Raw genomic sequence first — 19,713 nt, 5'->3', positions numbered from 1 at the left:
GGGAGATGCACTCTTATTTTTTGAATTTCCAGCTTTTCTGCCCTGCTTTTTCCCCATCTTTGTGGTTTTATCTGCCTTTGGTCTTTGATGATGGTGACATACTGATGGGGTTTTGGTGTGGGTGTCCTTTCTGTTTGTTAGTTTTCCTTCTAACAGTCAGGACCCTCAGCTGTAGGTCTGCTGGAGTTTGCTTGAGGTCCACCACAGACGCTGTTTGCCTGGGTATCAGCAGCAGAGGCTGCAGAAGATAGAATATTGCTGAACAGCGAGTGCTGCTGTCTGATTTTTGCTCTGGAAGCTTCGTCTCAGGGGTGTACCCCACTGTGTGAGGTGTGAGGTGCCAGTCTGCACCTAGTGGGGGATGTCTCCCAGTTAGGCTACTCAGGGGTCAGGGACCCACTTGAGCAGGCAGTCTATCCATTCTCAGATCTCAACCTCCATGCTGGGAGATCCACTGCTCTCTTCAAAGCTGTCAGACAGGGGCATTTACCTCTGTCAAGGTTTCTTATGCTTTTTGTTTAGCTATGCCCTGTCCCCAGAGGAGGAGTCTACAGAGACAGGCAGGCCTCCTTGAACTGCAGTGGGCTCCACCCAATTCGAGCTTTCTGGCAGCTTTGTTTACCCACTAAAGCCTCAGCAATGGCGGGTGCCCCTCCCCCAGCCATGCTGCTGCCTTGCAGTTAGATCTCAGACTGCTGTGCTAGCAATGAGGGAGGCTCTGTGGGCCTGGGACCCTCTGGGCCAGGTGTGGGATATAATCTCCTGGTGTGCCATTTGCTAAGACCCTTGGTAAAGCTCAGTATTAGGGTGGGAGTTAACCAATTTTCCAGGTGTTGTGTGTCTCAGTTTCCCTTGGCTAGGAAAAGGGATTCCCTTCCCCCTTGTGCTTCCCAGGTGAGGCAATGCCTCACCCTGCTTCAGCTCTCACTGGTCGGGCTGCACCAGCTGACCAGCACCGATTGTCCAGCACTCACCAGTGAGATGAACCTAGTACCTCAGTTGAAAATTCAGAAATCACCTGTCTTCTGTGTCACTCATGCTGGGAGCTGGAGGCTGGAGCTGTTCCTATTTGGCCATCTTGGGCATGCCCCCCCAAATAAAATCTATTGTTATGAGTATCCTCAGGTTCTTTTCTTGGGTAGGCTCACTTACACTACCCATTAAAATAGATGAGGTAATTGAACAAGGGAGTAAGTGCTAAAGTCACTGAAATTTGGAAAAGATGTCCTCTAAATTGTTTAAATTGGCTAGCAGTTATTTATTAAAACTAGTCTCCCATAGTCAGCCTTTGTTTTGGTAACATGCTATTCCTTTTCCAAATAATCTCATTCTTATATTCCCTTAAGGCGATTTCACTCATTCATTCACCAGGTGTTATGCAATACTATGAGGGACAACACCACTTTCTACCTTACTTAGACAAATACAAGGCTTATTGTGACTGTGGTTTAAAAGTGCTAACAATTATGGATTGTGAGGATTCAGATGGAGCAAGATGACTGAATAGGAACAGCTCCAGTCTCCAGCTCCCCGTGCGAGCAACACAGAAGACAGGTGATTTCTGCATTTTAAACTGAGGAACGCAGCCCATCACCAGCAACGGATCAAAGCTGGACAGAGAATGACTTTGACGAGATGAGAGAAGAAGGCTTCAGTCCATCAAACTTCTCAGAGCTAAAGGAGGAATTACATGCCCATCGCAAAGAAACTAAAAATCTTGAAAAAAGAGTGGAAGAATAGATAACTAGAATAATTAATGCAGAGAAGGCCATAAACGAACTGACAGAGATGAAAACCATGACACGAGAAATACGTGACAAATGCACAAGCTTCAGTAACCGACTCGATCAACTGGAAGAAAGAGTGTCAGCGATTGAGGATCAAATGAATGAAATGAAGTGAGAAGAGAAATCTAAAGAAAAAAGAGTAAAAAGAAATGAACAAAGCCTGCAAGAAGTATGGGATTATGTAAAAAGACCAAATCTACGTCTGATTGGGGTGCCTGAAAGTGAGGGGGAAAATGGAACCAAGTTGGAAAAGACTCTTCAGGATATCATCCAGGAGAACTTCCCCAACCTAGTAGGGCAGGCCAAATTTCATATTCAGGAAATACAGAGAATGCCACAAAGATACTCCTCGAGAAGAGCAACTCCAAGACACATAATTGCCAGATTCACCAAAGTTGAAATGAAGGAAAAAATCTTAAGGGCAGCAAGAGAGAAAGGTCGGGTTACCCACAAAGGGAAGCCCATCAGACTAACAGCAGATCTCTCGGCAGAAACTCTACAGTCAGAAGAGAGTGGGGGCCAATATTCAACATTCTGAAAGAAAAGAATTTTAAACCCAGAATTTCATATCCAGCCAAACTAAGTTTCATAAGTGAAGGAGAAACAAAATCCTTTACAGATAAGCAAATGCTTAGAGATTTTGTCACCACCAGGCCTGCCTTACAAGAGACCCTGAAGGAAGCACTAAACATGGAAAGGAACAACAGGTACCAGTCATTGCAAAAACATGCCAAAATGTAAAGATCATCGATGCTACGAAGAAACTGCATCAACTAACGAGCAAAATAACCAGTTAATAACATAATGGCAAGAACAAGTTCACACATAACAATATTAACCTTAAATGTAAATGGACTAAATATTCCCATTAAAAGACATAGACTGGCAAACTGGATAAAGAGTCAACACCCATCAGTTTGCTGTGTTTGGAGACCTGTCTTATATGCAAAGACATACATAGGCTCAAAATAAAGGGATGGAGGAAGATCTACCAAGCAAATGGAGAACAAAAAAAAGCAGGGGTTGCAATACTAGTCTCTGATAAAACAGACTTTAAACCATCAAAGATCAAAAGAGACAAAAAAGGCCATTACATAATGGTAAAGGGATCAATTCATCAGGAAGAGCTAACTATCCTAAATATATATGCACTCAATACAGGAGCACCCAGATTCATAAAGCAAGTCCTTAGAGACTTACAAAGAGACTTAGACTCTCATACAATAATAATGGGAGACTTCAACACCCCACTGTCAAAATTAGACAGATCAACGAGACAGAAAGTTAAGAAGGATATCCAGGAATTGAACTGATCTCTGCAGCAAGCAGACCTAATAGACATCTACAGAACTCTCCACCCCAAATCAACAGAATATACATTCTTTTCAGCACCACATCACACTTATTCCAAAACTGACCACATAATTGGAAATAAAGCACTCCTCAGCAAATGAACAAGAACAGAAATCACAACAAAATGTCTCTCAGACCACAGTGCAATCAAACTAGAACTCAGGACTAAGAAACTCAATCAAAACTGCTCTACTACATGGAAGCTGAACAACCTGCTCCTGAATGACTACTGGGTACATAATGAAATAAAGGCAGAAATAAAGATGTTCTTTGAAACCAATGAGAACAAAGATACAACATACCAGAATCTCTGGGACACATTTAAAGCAGTGTGTAGAGGGAAATTTATAGCACTAAATGCCCACAAGAGAAAGCTGGAAAGATCTAAAATTGACACTCTAACATCACAATTAAAAGAACTAGAGAAACAAGAGCAAGCACATTCAAAAGCTATCAGAAGGCAAGAAATAACTAAGATCAGAGCAGAACTGAAGGAGATAGAGACACAAAAAACCCTCCAAAAAATCAATGAATCCAGGAGTTGGTTTTTTGAAAAGATCAACAAAATTGATAGACCGCTAGCAAGGCTAATAAAGAAGAAAATAGAGAAGAATCAAAAGGATGCAATAAAAAATGATAAAGGGGATATCGACACCAACCCCACAGAAATATAAACTACCATCAGAGAATACTATAAACACCTCTACACAAATAAACTAGAAAATCTAGAAGAAATGGATAATTTCCTGGACACTTACACTCTCCCAAGACTAAACCAATAAGAAGCTGAATCCCTGAATAGACCAATAGCAGGCTCTGAAATTGAGGTAATAATTAATAGCCTACCAACCAAAAAAAGTCCAGGACCAGATGGATTCACAGCTGAATTCTACCAGAGGTACAAGGAGGAGTTGGTACCATTCCTTCTGAAACTATTCTAATCAATAGGAAAAGAGGGAATCCTCCCTAACTCATTTTATGAGCCCAACATCATCCTGATACCAAAGCCTGGCAGAGACACAACAAAAAAGAGAATTTTAGACCAATATCCATGATGAACATCAATGCAAAAATCCTCAATAAAATACTGGCAAACCAGATCCAGCAACACATCAAAAAGCTTATCCACCATGATCAAGTGGGCTTCATCCCTGGGATGCAAGGCTGGTTCAACATACGCAAATCAATAAATGTAATCCAGCATATAAACAGAACCAAAGACAAGAACCACATGATTATCTCAATAGATGCAGAAAAGACCTTTGACAAAATTCAACAGCCCTTCATGCTAAAAACTCTCAATAAATTCGGTATTGATGGAACGTATCTCAAAATAATAAGAGCTCCTTATGACAAACCCACAGCCAATATCATACTGAATGGGCAAAAACTGGAAAAATTCCCTTTGAAAACTGGCACAAGACAGGGATGCCCTCTCTCACCACTCCTATTCAACATAGTGTTGGAAGTTCTGGCTAGGGCAATCAGGCAAGAGAAAGAAATCAAGGGTAGTCAGTGAGGAAAAGAAGAAGTCAAATTTTCCCTGTTTGCAGATGACATGATTGTATATTTAGAAAACCCTATTGTCTCAGCCCAAAATCTCCTTAAGTTGATAAGAAACTTCAGCAAAGTCTCAGGATACAAAATTAATGTACAAAATCACAAGCATTCTTACACACCAGTAACAGACAAACAGAGAGCCAAATCATGAATGAACTTCCATTCACAATTGCTTCAAAGAGAATAAAATACCTAGGAATCTAACTTACAAGGGATGTGAAGGACCTCTTCAAGGAGAACTACAAACCACTGCTCAGTGAAATAAAAGAGGACACAAACAAATGGAAGAACATACCATGTTCATGGATAGGAAGAATCAATATCGTGAAATTTGTAGATTCAATGCGATTCCCATCAAGCTATCAATGGCTTTCTTCACAGGATTGGAAAAAACTGCTTTAAAGTTCATATGGAACCAAAAAAGATCCTGCATTGCCAAGACCATCCTAAGTCAAAAGAACAAGGCTGGAGGCATCACGCTACCTGATTTCAAACTATACTACAAGGCTACAGTAACCAAAACAGCATGATACTGGTACCAAAACAGAGATATAGACCAATGGAAGAGAACAGAGTCCTCAGAAATAATACCACACATCAACAGCCATCTGATCTTTGACAAACCTGACAGAAACAAGAAATGGGGAAAGGATTCCCTATTTAATAAATGGTGCTGGGAAAATTGGCTAGCCATAAGTAGAAAGCTGAAACTGGATCCTTTCCTTACTCCTTATACGAAAATTAATTCAAGATGGATTAGAGCCTTAAATGTTAGACCTAATACCATAAAAATCCTAGAAGAAAACCTAGGTAATACCATCCAGGACATAGGCATGGGCAAGGACTTCATATCTAAAACACCAAAAGCAATGGCAACAAAAGCCAAAATTGACAAATGGGATCTAAGTAAACTAAAAAGCTTCTGCACAGCAAAAGAAACTACCATCAGAGTGAACAGGCAACCTACAGAATGGGAGAAAAGTTTTGCAATCTACTCATCAGACAAAGGGCTAATATCCGGAACCTACAAAGAACTCAAACAAATTTACAAGAAAAAAACAAACAACCCCATCAAAAAGTGGGCAAAGGATATGAACAGACATTTCTCAAAAGAAGACATGCATATAGCCAACAGACACATGAAAAAATGCTCATCATCACTGGCCATCAGAGAAATGGAAATCAAAACCACAATGAGATACCATCTCACACCAGTTAGAATGGCAATCATTAAAAAGTCAGGAAACAACAGGTGCTGGAGAGGATGTGGAGAAATAGGAACACTTTTACACTGTTGGTGGGATTGTAAACTAGTTCAACCATTGTGGAAGACAGAGTGGCGATTCCTCAAGGATCTAGAACTAGAAGTACCATATGACCCAGCCATCCCATTACTGGGGATATACCCAAAGGATTATAAATCATGCTGCTATAAAGACACATGCACACGTATGTTTATTGCGGCACTATTCACAATAGCAAAGACTGGGAATCAACCCAAATGTCCATCAGTGACAGATTGGATTAAGAAAATGTGGCACATATACACCATGGAATACTATGCAGCCATCAAAAAGGATGAGTTTGTGTCCTTTGTAGGGACATGGATGCAGCTGAGAACCGTCATTCTCAGCAAACTATTGCAAGAACAGAAAACCAAACACCGCATGTTCTCACTCATAGGTGGGAACTGAACAATGAGATCACCTGGACTCGGGAAGGGGAACATCACACACTGGGGCCTATCATGGGGAGAGAGGAGAGGGGAGGGATTGCATTGGGAGTTATACCTGATGTAAGTGACAAGTTGATGGGTGCTGAGTTGATGGGTGCAGCACACCAACATGGCACAAGTATACATATGTAATAAACCTGCACATTATGCACATGTACCCTAGAACTTAAAGTATAATAATAATATAAATAAATAAATAAATAAATAAATAAATAATTATGGATTGTGATTTAAGATTCAGCAGGAGATTTGAGAATGATATTTTAGTATTAGCTCTCATATTAAGCAGAAGTGAATTTTTGGGCAAATATCTTTTTATCTCTCAATTTAGGTTTCATAAAATAAAGTATGCTATTAGATTTTCATACTACTCAGAGGAGGAGACTTTAAAGAACTTCTGCTTGAAATTTACCACTTCTAAAATATATGTGTATGTTCATGTCAGGGAAGATAAATGTCATAATGAGTGAATTACCCATCACTGAAGCTTCATTACTTTCCTTCTAAGAATCCACAGAGTGGGTGAGCCTTGGTGTGGAAGTGCATCAGGTGAGGTTTTGGACTCTACTGTTGCTCCTAATTCTTAGATGTTCCTCAAGGACAAACGCTTCATTTCATTTACTTTTGCTGTCAGAGCCTAGCAGAACCTATGGTGCCTGAGGCATGTATAGGTTCTCTCTAATTGTTGAATGCATTACTACATGAGTTAGTTCTCAGACCTAAAATTTTGTGATCCCATAAATAGCAAATTCAGAAGAAAAATTATTGAAAATGACATATTTACATTTTCTTAACTCAACAACTTTTTATCTGCAATAAATTGGTGAAATTTCTAGACTGTGCTCTCAATTCTTTCTGGGTTGTTTTTCTACTCTTCATCGACACTTCAAATCTATAAAACTAATTTCTGATTCTTGCAAGAAATTGCTTCCCTTTTGGTTCCTGACAGTCTTTGTGTAATCGGTTTTCTCATCCATTGTCATTCCTACCTTGGCAACTTTGACTGCAGACCCATAGCCAGTCGAAAATCCACAGCCAATGAGGCAGACTTTCTCCAGGGGTGAAGATGCATCAATTTTGGCCACTGCATTCTCATCCACCACTGTGTACTGGGAGAAGGTGCTGATGCCGAGGAAGTGGTGGATGGGCTTCCCCCTGCAGGTGAACCTCCTGGTGCCATCCTGCAGGGTCCCCCGAGGATTGCTCAGACTGGGTAGTGCAATACACAGACACACAAAGGCATGAGACAGGAGCATAACTAATTTGCAAACTCAAAGTCTGTGCAAAGAAAGCATCAGAAACTCACTCATTTTTGAAGCAGTAGTTGCTTTCTGGGTTTTTACAAACTCTGCATTTTCCACACTGAGGAGTAAAGAGTGGGATGACTTTATCACCTGGAGAGGAATAAAACAAATTCTTCTTAAATTTCTATAGAGGAAATAATACAGCAAAACCTTAAAGCTCACATGTATAGATCAGAATCATATGTCTGAATAGTTTCTAAGAAATAGGGTCTCATTCCCACAACTATGTCATTTGTCATTGCCTGCCAAGGCCTTGTTTTTTAGTTGGGTTTATAAGTGCCTGAAGAATCCTAAAGAGAAAATGCAAGTGTCGGAAACAAGATGGATTAACAAAATTCCATCCAACGTATTAATAAACTTTTATGCAGTGCACTAATTTCTCCTGGAGGCTTTGCAAATATAATTTATGTAATCCTTGTCTAATTAAATCTTAATTAAATATTCTTATTATAATTATGTATATAAATTTTAATTGAAAGTCATCTATTTTAGTCCCAGTACATGTTGGGAAGATCTGGTATTTTGTAAGAGTTTGATTTAAAACAAAAATGAGATTTTTAAAGTAGGTCTTGGCTTTTCAAACTGACTAGGTTTATGTTTCTTATAAAATGAATGTTTTTAAAAATATCTTAGTTTTTTTTTTTTGGAAGAAAACAAACAAAAATAGGACAAAGAAGAATTACAGAAATTCGTCTGAAAATTTCAACCCTCCACAATAAGTTAGGCACTTTCTTTTAGGATAAGAATTGACTTCCAAATGTTTTTAGCTGATAATTTGTGAATTATCCTTTTTTACTGTTATGGTGTGGGGAGGAGGGGTAAGAAGTAGGAGTCATTTTGTTATTAATCTATTTCTGAGTAAAGGAAATAGTAAGAGCTAAAACTCAAATTGGACAGTTTATTTTATTATTTTCTGTTCACAGTCTATATTAGTATTTGGTAAGGGGACAGGTCTCATCTACTGGCTAAAGTGATTCTTTAAAGATAATTTTTATTTTTAATCACCTATGCTATCTATTTCACAAGACCAAGAAAAATGATTCGTGCATAATATTTTATGGGTAAAGTTTATATGAAAATGATGGTATGGAAATGTCCTACTTATTCATCCTTTACCTCTGAAATATTTATATTAATACATAAGATTACTGTAAAATAAGTATTGAAGATAAAATAATTAGTAATCTATAACCTGTCACATTTAAGCATGGCTGAAGGTAATAAGGCAGACATTGTTGATGATGGATGGCTCCTGCTATGTTTCTTTGATTTCCTTTCAGCTAGTCAGTTTCATTGATTCCATGCTCAGGAAGAGAGACCACGTTGGAAGAGGAAATTGGTGAAGGGGCTACATAGGTCACCTAAGAAAAGGTCATATTTATTCAGCCGCAGCCATGTAGCCTCCATTTGGTGAACTCAGCACAGAGCAATGTCCATACTTATGTTTTTTTCCCTCCTCCCATTTCTAGTTTTTTGGGCCCTTACAGAAGACAGTGTTCAGCAACACTAACACAGAAGTTACTAGATTATGAATTCCACATTGGTAGGCACTGTCTCTTTTGATCCTCATATATCTCCAGGCTCTAACCTAGTGACTGGCATCTAGTAGATAGTCAGTACACAATGGTTGAAGGTTAGAATACATGCATGCCTGAAGTCATACCTGCTTGAGTCAGGCAAGCAGAGAGGGAAGGAGGAAACTCCTGAAGTCCCGGCTGCCCTGTGACCTTGTGCAAGCCCTTTTGTCTTTCATTGCCTCGGTTTCCTCATCCAGGCTGACTAATCTTGTGATGGTGAACCAAGGCATGTTTCCTGAGTGTGAATCCTGTACCTGGTTTGACTGTAGTCACCCCTTCTCCAACACTCTCCACGATGCCAGCTGCCTCGTGGCCTAAAATCGCAGGAAGAGGGGTCACTAGGGTACCACTAACCACATGGTCATCTGAACGACAGATTCCTACGGCCACCATCTACAGAATAAAGAGAAGATGTTTAGATTCGGAAAAGATTATGACTGTCAGATGGACTTAACAAACCCAATTTTCTAAAATTATTATTCTAAAATATTTTCAAGGGTTTTACTGATAATCCCTACTATTCCCAAATATGAAAGATTCAGTTTATCTCCAAGGTTATCCAGCCTAAAACCTTCCCCTATCTTTCTCCCTTGAATTTAACAATTTAGAATAATCTGTGAAATAATTGATCCTAAAATATTTGTCTTGTATAATATAGAAGAATGCATAGTTAAAAGAAAAAGAAGTAGAAATTGCAAATTAACACCAAGAAAATATCTAACACAAATTGATTGTGAAGTCTTGATATATATCCCTTTGCATTTTTTTCTTTACAAACCTATAAATTTTTTTGTATTTTACTGGAATTATACTTCATATACTGTTTGCTCACTTTAAAAAATTTAACAATTTATATTTCTACTTTCCTTGACAACAAATGTAATTTTATTTTCTGGATAATTATTTAAAAAAATCTCTTAGTGGATTTTGGATGTTTCTATTTTTAATATTTTCTGAATTTTTTAAACTTAAAATTAAATACAAATGGAAAAAATATTTCACCTTAATGCGAACTTCATGAGCCTTAGGAGGTGCAACCTCCACCTCCTCAATGGAAAAGGGTTTCTTTACCTCCCATAGCACAGCTGCTTTGCATTTGATTACCTAGAAAATCAAACAGAGAGATGGTACCAGTGTTTTCCCACTCTTGAAGTCAGAAATTGTGTCTTTTCATCTTTGTACATGCAACATTGAGTCCCATGTCTGGCACCTAATAAGTGTTGCATAGAAATGAAGTTCTCTGGTTTATAAAGAGAGTAAGAGTATCTTTTTAAAAAGCAATAACATAAGGAAAGAAAAACAGTTAAGTACAACAAGGCACTTAGATAAAATGGAATATCTTCATTTAGGCTATTCTTTTTTTTTTTTTTCTCCAAAGATGTTTAATCCTGATTATTTTCTAATACTGTCCTGAAAACACCTGTTTACCCACAACTATTGGCTGGTACATGTTCTAAGTCACCTTTACTTTGCTGACAGAGTCAGTGTCTGTCTAAAATACACTGCTTTCTTCCTCAATTTTCTGCTTAGGCCAAAAGGATCTGACTCCATAAGAACAGTTATACATTTACTTCCTGCTTAGGATGATGTGTCTTTCTCTTTCTATTTGCCTATTGCCCTCTTTTAATTTTCTCTCTCCACTTCTGTATGTAACTTGTCTCAAACACCCATTTGAAACTTAGCTTTAGCAGCCTGTTTTGTCATCTAATTTATGTGCAGAGACTCCTTCCAGCTTAGATTTGAGCCCAAAATTACAGAGGTTAGAGTTGGTGGTGTGTGTGTGTGTGTGTGTGCATTCAGACCACACATATATATTTAAAAACTGGAGAAACTTGTGTATTTGAGTTTCTAGCTAGCAAGCTTATCCACAGATGTCCTTAAAAATAAAAGCTGATCACATATTTCCAGTGCTTAGCAGTGTACTGTAAAACCCATCTTTGTTGTGGTAAAGCATGTACAATTCACAAATCTCTTTCTATATAGAATCAACATAATTGCAAATATAATAAAAATTGAAATTTCATCTTCTGCCAATTCATTTTTGTTATTCATTTGTCAAATCCTTCAACTTTGCAGGATTTTCAATGTGGTACATGCCAAAATAAATATCAGAATACTTGGAAATAAAGTTCTAATAGTAGGAGTTCCTGATTGTCAGGTGCCTGTGATGTGACAGGTGCATTGTGGCTTGTGCTGAGTGAGTTACATGCATTATTTTTATTTTTAAAATTTATTTATTTTTAATTTCAATAGTTTTTGGTGTGCAGGTGGTTTTTGATTACATGGATAAGTTCTTTAGTGGTGATTTCTGAGATTTGCTGCACCTGTCACCCAAGCAGTGTACACTGTACCCAATGTGTAGTCTTTTATCCCTAACCAAAGTCCACTATATCATTCTTATGCCTTTGCTTCCTCATAGCTTAGCTCCCACTTATAAGTGAGACCATATGGTACTTGGTTTTCCATTCCTGAGTTACTTCACTTAAAATAATGGTCTCCAGCTTCATCCAAGTGGCTGCAAAGGCCATTATTTTTTTCCATTTTATGGCTGAGTAGTATCTCCTGGTGTACACATATCACATTCTCTTTATACACTCGTTAGTTGATGGGCATTTAGGATGGTTCTATATTTTTGCAATTGCAAATTGTGCTGTTATAAACAACGTGTATTACTTTTAAACCTAAAAAGGATGTTACCAGGACAGTACTATTGAATTATTGGTCTTACTACATCTGAAATAATTGAGGATCAACTGACTCAATGATTGAATAATTTTCCTAAAGTCTCAAAGCTGGTTGTCCAGAGAATAAAGATCAGGCTGGGCGCGGTTGCTCACGCCTTTAATCCCAGCACTTTGGCAGGCCGAGGTGGGTGGATCACCTGAAGTCAGGAGTTGGAGACCAGACTGACCAACATGGTGAAACCCCGTCTCTACTAAAAATGCTAAAATTAGCCAAGCATGGTGGCGTGCGCCTGTAGTCCCAGCTACTTGGGAGGCTGAGGCAGGAGAAATCACTTGAACCCGGGAGGCAGAGGTTGCAATGAGCTGAGATCACCCCACTGCACTCCAGCCTGGGCAATAGAAAGATACTCCATCTCCAAACAAACAAACAAAAAAATTAATCTAGCCTCACATTTTCAGTACTCCATGATAGTAAACATCGAAAAGTTAAATAGCAACAATAATAATAGTGGCTAATATTTATTGACTTATTTTTATTTACCAGGTACTATTCTAAGTGTTTTTCACTATTAATTTATTGAATTCTCAGAAGTACCTTATGAAATAGACATTAGTACTGTCACAATTTAGGATCTGAAGAAAATAAAATGCGGGACACATAAACATAAATGCAATGCTGTCAAAAAGCTAAGTTATTGATGTTGCACTCAAGAGGGGAGGATTATCTATTTCATCAGTTATAATTTTCATTAATATGATTGGTTTATACTTTTGCTCTATGAACTCATTATTTCTTTTAAGTCGAGTTTGGTAAAGGGTAAATTTAAATTTTCTTTTCTCTAATTATTTTCTATGAGGAATGTAAATATTAATCAATAATGAATGAAAATAAAGCAAAGTGAAGTGGTGTAAGAACAGCACCAATGGGCCACTCATGTGATTTCCAACCAGTCTTATTGATATGAGCCTGTTTTGTCGCACAGCATAGAGATAAGCCTCAGAATCTTTAAACTGAATTATCATAGTGAGATATTTTACTGTGTGATGCACTCCTAACACAACAAACGGCTGAAAATAGTTACACAGGTTTTTTTTTTTTAATTAGGCAATTAAAAATACCAGTTGATTATATTGAATGATGACATGCATTTCTGTGCACCTGTAAACACATTGAAAAAATAAATATAAATTTATAGAAGAAAAAACCAAATATTTGTGTTCTGAGTGCTAATAAGTGATTCAAATTGTATTATTATTTTTCTGTAAGATCATATTGACTTTTATATAGGGGAGACACTGTTCTATAAGATTTCTGTGGAAATTGCCTGAATTGTGTCATAATGGGCCCCCTTTAAATGGAATTTGCATGTGATGTCTTGCTTAACCTTGATGATTCTAATGCTGTGAGATCAATGAGTATTTTGTAAGATATTTTATAGTAAGGTTAAAAGGATATTTCAAAATTTTCTGAATCAAATTCCTCTCATAAAAGTTATGTCAGACTTAACTTTCTTGTGTTCACAAAAAATATGAATACAAATAATAACACATTTAAATTATGGTTTCTTAATATAAAGATAACTTCTGATTAAAGACTTTTCTAACTTTAGATTTACAAATCAGTCATGGTTAGCTTGGAATAAACTATCACTTTACTGCAAATTTATTTAATGTAGGAAATAAAGACTTAATAGATACAGATTCTATATATTCTTTTTGAAGGTGTTTAGGAATAGCTTATTTCCACTGTAGTTCAGTATACATTATATATTATAGCATATATTGCATATCATATTTCAGTGTATCATTTCTAATTTAGATATGAATTTTAAATTATTCATCAGATACTGTATTCCTTTATTTGTTATATTAAAGAGAATATATTAGCAACAGTAATATATTTTTTGCTTACTTTTCCTGCAGTGCTCATGTTGATTCTGTCTTCTTTGCAGAACAGGAGACTGGTGAGTACTTGTGGATCTCTTCTCTGCTTGAGTGCACAAAGCAGGTATATTGCGCAAGTATTTATTTTGTTTGCTCGTATAACACCCAATTCCAACACCACATGTGATCTAGGTTTTTAAGCCGCACCCATCATATTCTTCTCAGACTATCAAATCATAAAGAAATGGGCACTGAACCAGCACTCAAAACCCTGACCTTTCCAATTTCAGATGAGATTTGGCTTTCACTCAGTTAAATATTAAGTTAAAATGATAAATTTTAATTACTTTCTCTCTTCCTTACTCTCTTCCTGCTCAAATTCCTGCTTCTCTTCTCTCAAACTCACAGGGGTCATTCAGAGAACTGTTTTTCCTTTGGGCTCATTCAGAGTTCTGTTTTCCCTTTGTCTGCACTAAGCTGCAATTTTGAATCCACATGGTGCAGTTAGGAAGGAGGAGGAGTAGGGAAACAGGATAAACGAAGGGGAACATAGAGAGCTAGGAGCCAGAGGTGTGTGTTTCATACAACACTCTCCTTCTCTTTACAGCAGAAAATCAAGACACCCCATCAGTCACAGCAAAGGGGCTCACTGGGCCTTGCATTTCTACTCCACTCAATAACAATCAGCATTGATTGAGCATCTCCCCGTGTCAGGCATTAAGCTGGGTTTGGTGGGGTGGCCGTGATGAATAAGACGCGACTTTTACCTCTGCTGACAGGCAGTATAGGGAAGTGGTTATGACATAGCCTTTGGGATCAGGCAGACTATTCCTTACTAGCTCTGTATACTTGGACTTATTAGTTGACTGTTCTTTGCCTTAGTTTCCTTGTCTTTAAGGTGAGAATGAATAGTAGTGTGTCCAGAATGGGTTCCTTCTGGTGGGTTCTTGGTCTTGCTGATTTCAAGAAGGAAGGTGCAGACCCTCCCAGAGTGTTACAGTTCTTAAAGATGGTGTGTCCGGAGTTTGTTCCTTCAGATGTTCAGATGTGTCCAGAGTTTATTCCTTCTGGTGGGTTCGTGGTCTTGCTAACTTCAGGAGAGAAGCCACGGACCTTCGCAGTGAGTGTTATAGCTCTTTAAGGTGGTGCATCCAGAGTTGTTTGTCCTCCTGGTGGGTTCATGGTCTCACTGGCTTCAGGAGTGAAGCCGCAGACCTTTGCAGTGAGTGTTACAGCTCATAAAGGTAGTGCGGACCCAAAGAGTGAGCAGCAGCAAGATTTATTGCAAAGAACAAACGAACAAAGCCTCCACAGCAAGGAAGGGGAGGCCAGCGGGTTGCTGTTGCTGGCTCCGGTGGCCCACTTTTATTCCCTTATTTGGCCCCACCCACGTCCTGCTGATTGGTCCATTTTACAGAGTGCTGATTGGTGCATTTATAAAACTTTAGCTAGACACAGAACACTGATTGGTGTGTTTACAATCCTTTAACTAAACAGAAAAGTTCTCCAAGTCACCACCTGACCCAGAAGCCCAGCTGGCTTCACCTCTCAATAGACAGAAAGTCAAGGAGAGAGAGAAAGAGACAGAGACAAAAAGGGAGTCAGAAAGAGAGAAAGAGAGAGACAGAGAGAGGAAGGGAGAGACAAAGAGGGAGTCAGAGAGAAAGAAAGAAAGAGACAAAGTCAAAGAGAGGGAGGAAGAGACAGACAAAAAGGGAGTCAGAAAGAGAGAGATAAAGAAGAAGTCAAAGAGAAAGAGAGATAGAAGTAGTAAAGAAAAATCAGTGTACCCTATTCCTTTAAAAGCCAGGGTAAATTTAAAACCTATAATTGATAAATGAAGGTCTTCTCTGTAACCCTATAACACTCCAATACCACCTTGTTGTCAGTGGAAACAAGGGTGTACCCTGAAAGCACTGAGGCCACTGACAACCCGTTGCCTTCCTATCAAAAATCTTTAACCCAACAGGTTTCCTAACAGGGGATCTAAATCTTAATTAATTACCATACAAAGGTCTGACCAGATCTAGGAGGAACTCCCTTCAGGACAGGATGATAGATGGTTCCTCGCAGGCGATTAAGGGAAAAAGACACAATGGGTATCAAACTTGCGAGTTGTTTGTGCTCAGCCAAACCTTAAAGTACTTACAGTATCAGGAAGGAGGCTTCTATACCAATTCTAAGTTAATATGGACTGCATGAGGTCTTATTAATAGCAAAGAATAATTGAAATCCCAAGCTTACAAATTTTTCAACAAAAGTAAAGTTTGCTAAAAGTCAACAGTGTAACATGTATTATCCTACTACCACACACTCCCAAAGGATTTCTCAGACTGTTTACAAGAAAGAACAAAATCTATCCTTACTCTACAATCCCAAATAGACTCTGTGGCAGCAGTGACTCTCAAAAACCACCAAGGCTTAGACCTCCTCACTGCTGAGAAAGGAGGACTCCACCTTCTTCGGTGAAGAGTGTCGTTTTTATACTAACCAATCAGGGATAGTACGAGATGTCTCCCAGCATTTACAGGAAAAGGTTTCTGAAATCAGATATTGCCTTTCAAACTCTTATACCAACCTCTGGAGTTGGGCAACATGACTTCTCCCCTTTCTAGTTCCCATGGCAGCCATCTTGCTATTACTCGCCTTCAGGCCCTGTATTTTTAACCTCCTTGTCAAATTTGTTTCCTCTAGAATCGAGGCCACCAAGCTACAGATGGTCTTACAAATGGAACCCCAAATGAGCTCAACTAACAACTTCTACTGAGGACTCCTGGACCAACCCACTGGCCCTTTCACTGGCCTAAAGAGTTCCACTCTGGAGGACACTACAACTGCAGGGCCCCTTCTTAGCCCCTATCCAGCAGGAAGTAGCTAGAGCAGTCATCACCCAATTCCCAGCAGCAGTTGGGGTATCATCTTTAGTGGGGGATTGAGAGGTGAAGCCAGCTGGGCTTCTGGGTCAGTTGGGGACTTGGAGAACTTTTCTATCTAGCTAAAGGATTGTGAACACACCAATCAGCACTCTGTGTCTAGCTAAAGCTTTGTAAACGCACCAATCAGCGCTCTGTAAAAAAGCAACAATCAGCGCCCTGTGTCTAGCTAAAGGTTTGTAAATGCACCAATCAGCACTCTGTAAAAACACACCAATCAGCACTCTATAAAATGGACCAATCAGCAGGATGTGGGTGGGGCCAAATAAGGGAATAAAAGCTGGCCACCCGAGCCAGCAGCACCAACCCGCTGGGGTCCCCTTCCTTGCTGTGGAAGTGTTATTGTTTTGCTCTTTGCAATAAATCTTTCTGCTGCTCACTCTTTGGGTCCGCACTACCTTTATGAGCTGTAACACTCACCACGAAGGTCTGCAGCTTCACTCCTGAAGCCAGCAAGACCATGAACCCACCAGGAGGAACAAAAAACTCCAGATGCACCACCTTTAAGAGCCGTAATACTCACTGTGAAAGTCTGCGGCTTCACTCCTGAAGTCAGCGAGACCACAAACCCACCATAAGGAAGGAACTCTGGACACATCTGAACATCTGAAGGAGCAAACTCTGGACACACCATCTTTAAGAACTGTAACACTCACTGCGAGGGTTCTCTGCTTCCTTCTTGAAATCAGCAAGACCAAGAACCCACCAGAAGGAACCCATTCTGGATACAGTAGCACCTCTTTAAAAGATTGTTTAGTGAGTAAATGAGATAATCCATGTAAAGCATCTATGGCAGATAGGAGAATCTTCAACAAATATTAGCTGCAATTATTATCCATAAATGGAAGCTCTCAATCTAGGGAGGAAAAAGGCACACAGGTAGGCGTGCCTGACTACCTGGGTTGTACTGTGTCAGGGACAGGGCATTCTGATCAAAGAACTTAGAAGAAGAAGACTTTGTAGAGAGAAGACATTTAGAAACTCAAAAGTGATCACTTTGGCAAACAGACCAAAAAACTCACTTGGGCACTCCATTGTTCTTTGTTCAATGCCATGAATATAAGTGAATATGAGTTTGATTTTTTAAAAAAATAAATCTCAAGTCTTCTACCAAGACTTGAGGACTACAATGCATTTGACTATTCAATTGGATGTAGTCTGTCAACATATATACATAAACTATATTTTTCTAGAATTGTCAAGATAATAACATTATTGTCTGTTTCTAGTTACACCAATTATGCAGGTGTAGAGAGTCCTACTAGGGCTGCACTACTCCACCTAGCAGAGAGGTGAGAAAGGTTTTTCATTGCCTCATTGTGGTCTTATGGTGATTGAGTAGGCATCACTTGTAGAAAATGGCCATTACTCTGCTCACCCACTTTGTGGAGAGCAGTGTAAAGGAAGTGAGTGTAGCTACTTCGTCTGAATAGCATCAAGGAGTTCACTTGTTGCAACCAATTTAAAAGACTCATTGGATTGGTGTGTTTACAGAGTGATATACAGACATGGGTAGGGAATCAGAAATAATTTGAATTCCTAATATATTGGTGGTTTATTTATGAGGCATAAATTTGCAGGAAGTTAATGGCCATAATTTATTGAGCACCTACTATGTTTTCAGAACTCACAGTTTTCCATCCATTATTACATAGAATCCTCAGTGCAATCTTACAAGGAAAGTGTTATTATTATTTAGTCTCATTTTATAGATGAGGTAAAAGAAACTCAGAAGTTATAGATCTCTGAATGTGCTTTTTAAGTCAGAGATGTTGGCTTCAAAAACAGAACTGCAGTCAGGCTGGTGTTAATGAGTTTTATAGTATAATGTAACAGACAGTCACAGAAACATCAAAGGACAGGAAGTGAGTGGTACATCTTGAGCAACTGGACATCAGGGGCTGTCTCTCCTCATTGCTTCTCTCTTTTTCTCTTTTTCTTTCTGAATACACTCTGGCCCTGATTCTTCTATGTTTTAACTAGAGTCTCTCAATCACACAGTTGAGTCAGGGGTCCAACCTGGGTCTGATGTCTGGCTGTGAAGCAATCAGTGAAAACCAGAGGGTTGAGGTTATGCAGGTGTAGAAAGCCACATCATCTTCAAAGGTGTCACAAAGCTAGTAAATGGCAGAGGCAGAATCCCAAGTCACATCTGTCTGATGCCCATATTCTTTCCACTAAAAAAAAGGCGTGGGGCAGAACAGAGTTAGAGTAAGACAGTCAGCTATCCCCCCCGAATAATAGCTCCACATTGCACAAGGCTTGAGGAAAAACACTGTAACTGGCAAGGAGCTCAGAAGTTATACTGTTCAAATTCCACATTTTATTGGCCAAATGACTTGGCAAAACAATGTGGTTAATATTTATTTAAACATATTTGGATAGGGAAAATATAGGACTGTTCTCACAGATGCATAGTCTAACATATTTCAGATATTGTGGGGTTGAAGCAGACTAAGGAGCAAAATGTCTAAGCTTCTAAGGCTGTATGTTTAATCTACCCAAATTCAACACCACAAATCAAGTATTCACTTCATTTCACTTTGAGATTGAAACCAAAGTTGGTGAGAGAGTTAAAGTTATCTCCTCTACCCTCGGATTAGAAAATATTTTTCCAACTTGGTCCTAATTCTCTCATAAAACACATATATATAGAATGTTGGAAATGCTTGTTCATATCTCTCCCTATGAAAGATTTTGGGAAATAATCTCAGAGAAGCCAAAAGACAAAGTTGTACACATATTCCTGGCAGCTTCCTCTGAGTACCAAACTCAAAAAATCTTAATGTTCAGCAAATGGTTTAGTGAAATATTGTAGATTGGTATAAGAAAGTGCTACGTCAATAATCATTTTAATGTGATGGAGAAACAAAAATATCATATAATAATTTAAAAT

At 38.8% G+C, this 19,713-nt stretch overlaps 1 protein-coding gene across 2 annotated transcripts in view; it reads right to left on the bottom strand.

The window, feature by feature from the left end:
* LOC126954775 (alcohol dehydrogenase 1A) overlaps positions 1-14,155 on the bottom strand; it is a 78,415-nt gene extending 64,260 nt beyond the window's left edge. The window contains exons 1-5 of one of the 2 annotated variants that reach the window (XM_050790653.1): positions 13,913-14,155; positions 10,319-10,420; positions 9,571-9,709; positions 7,742-7,829; positions 7,425-7,644 (exon numbers count right to left, since the gene is read on the bottom strand). In XM_050790653.1, coding sequence (XP_050646610.1) covers positions 7,425-7,644; positions 7,742-7,829; positions 9,571-9,709; positions 10,319-10,420; positions 13,913-13,930 — 567 coding nt within the window. In that variant the 5' untranslated portion in view covers positions 13,931-14,155. The remainder of the gene's footprint in view (positions 1-7,424; positions 7,645-7,741; positions 7,830-9,570; positions 9,710-10,318; positions 10,421-13,912) is intronic. The other variant, XM_050790652.1, reaches the window with a different exon arrangement.
* Positions 14,156-19,713: the final 5,558 nt, after the last annotated feature.

This window comes from Macaca thibetana, chromosome 5 (genome assembly GCF_024542745.1).
Source record: "Macaca thibetana thibetana isolate TM-01 chromosome 5, ASM2454274v1, whole genome shotgun sequence".
Taxonomy (NCBI): domain Eukaryota; kingdom Metazoa; phylum Chordata; class Mammalia; order Primates; family Cercopithecidae; genus Macaca; species Macaca thibetana.
This window is presented reverse-complemented; position numbering and strand designations above follow the sequence as displayed.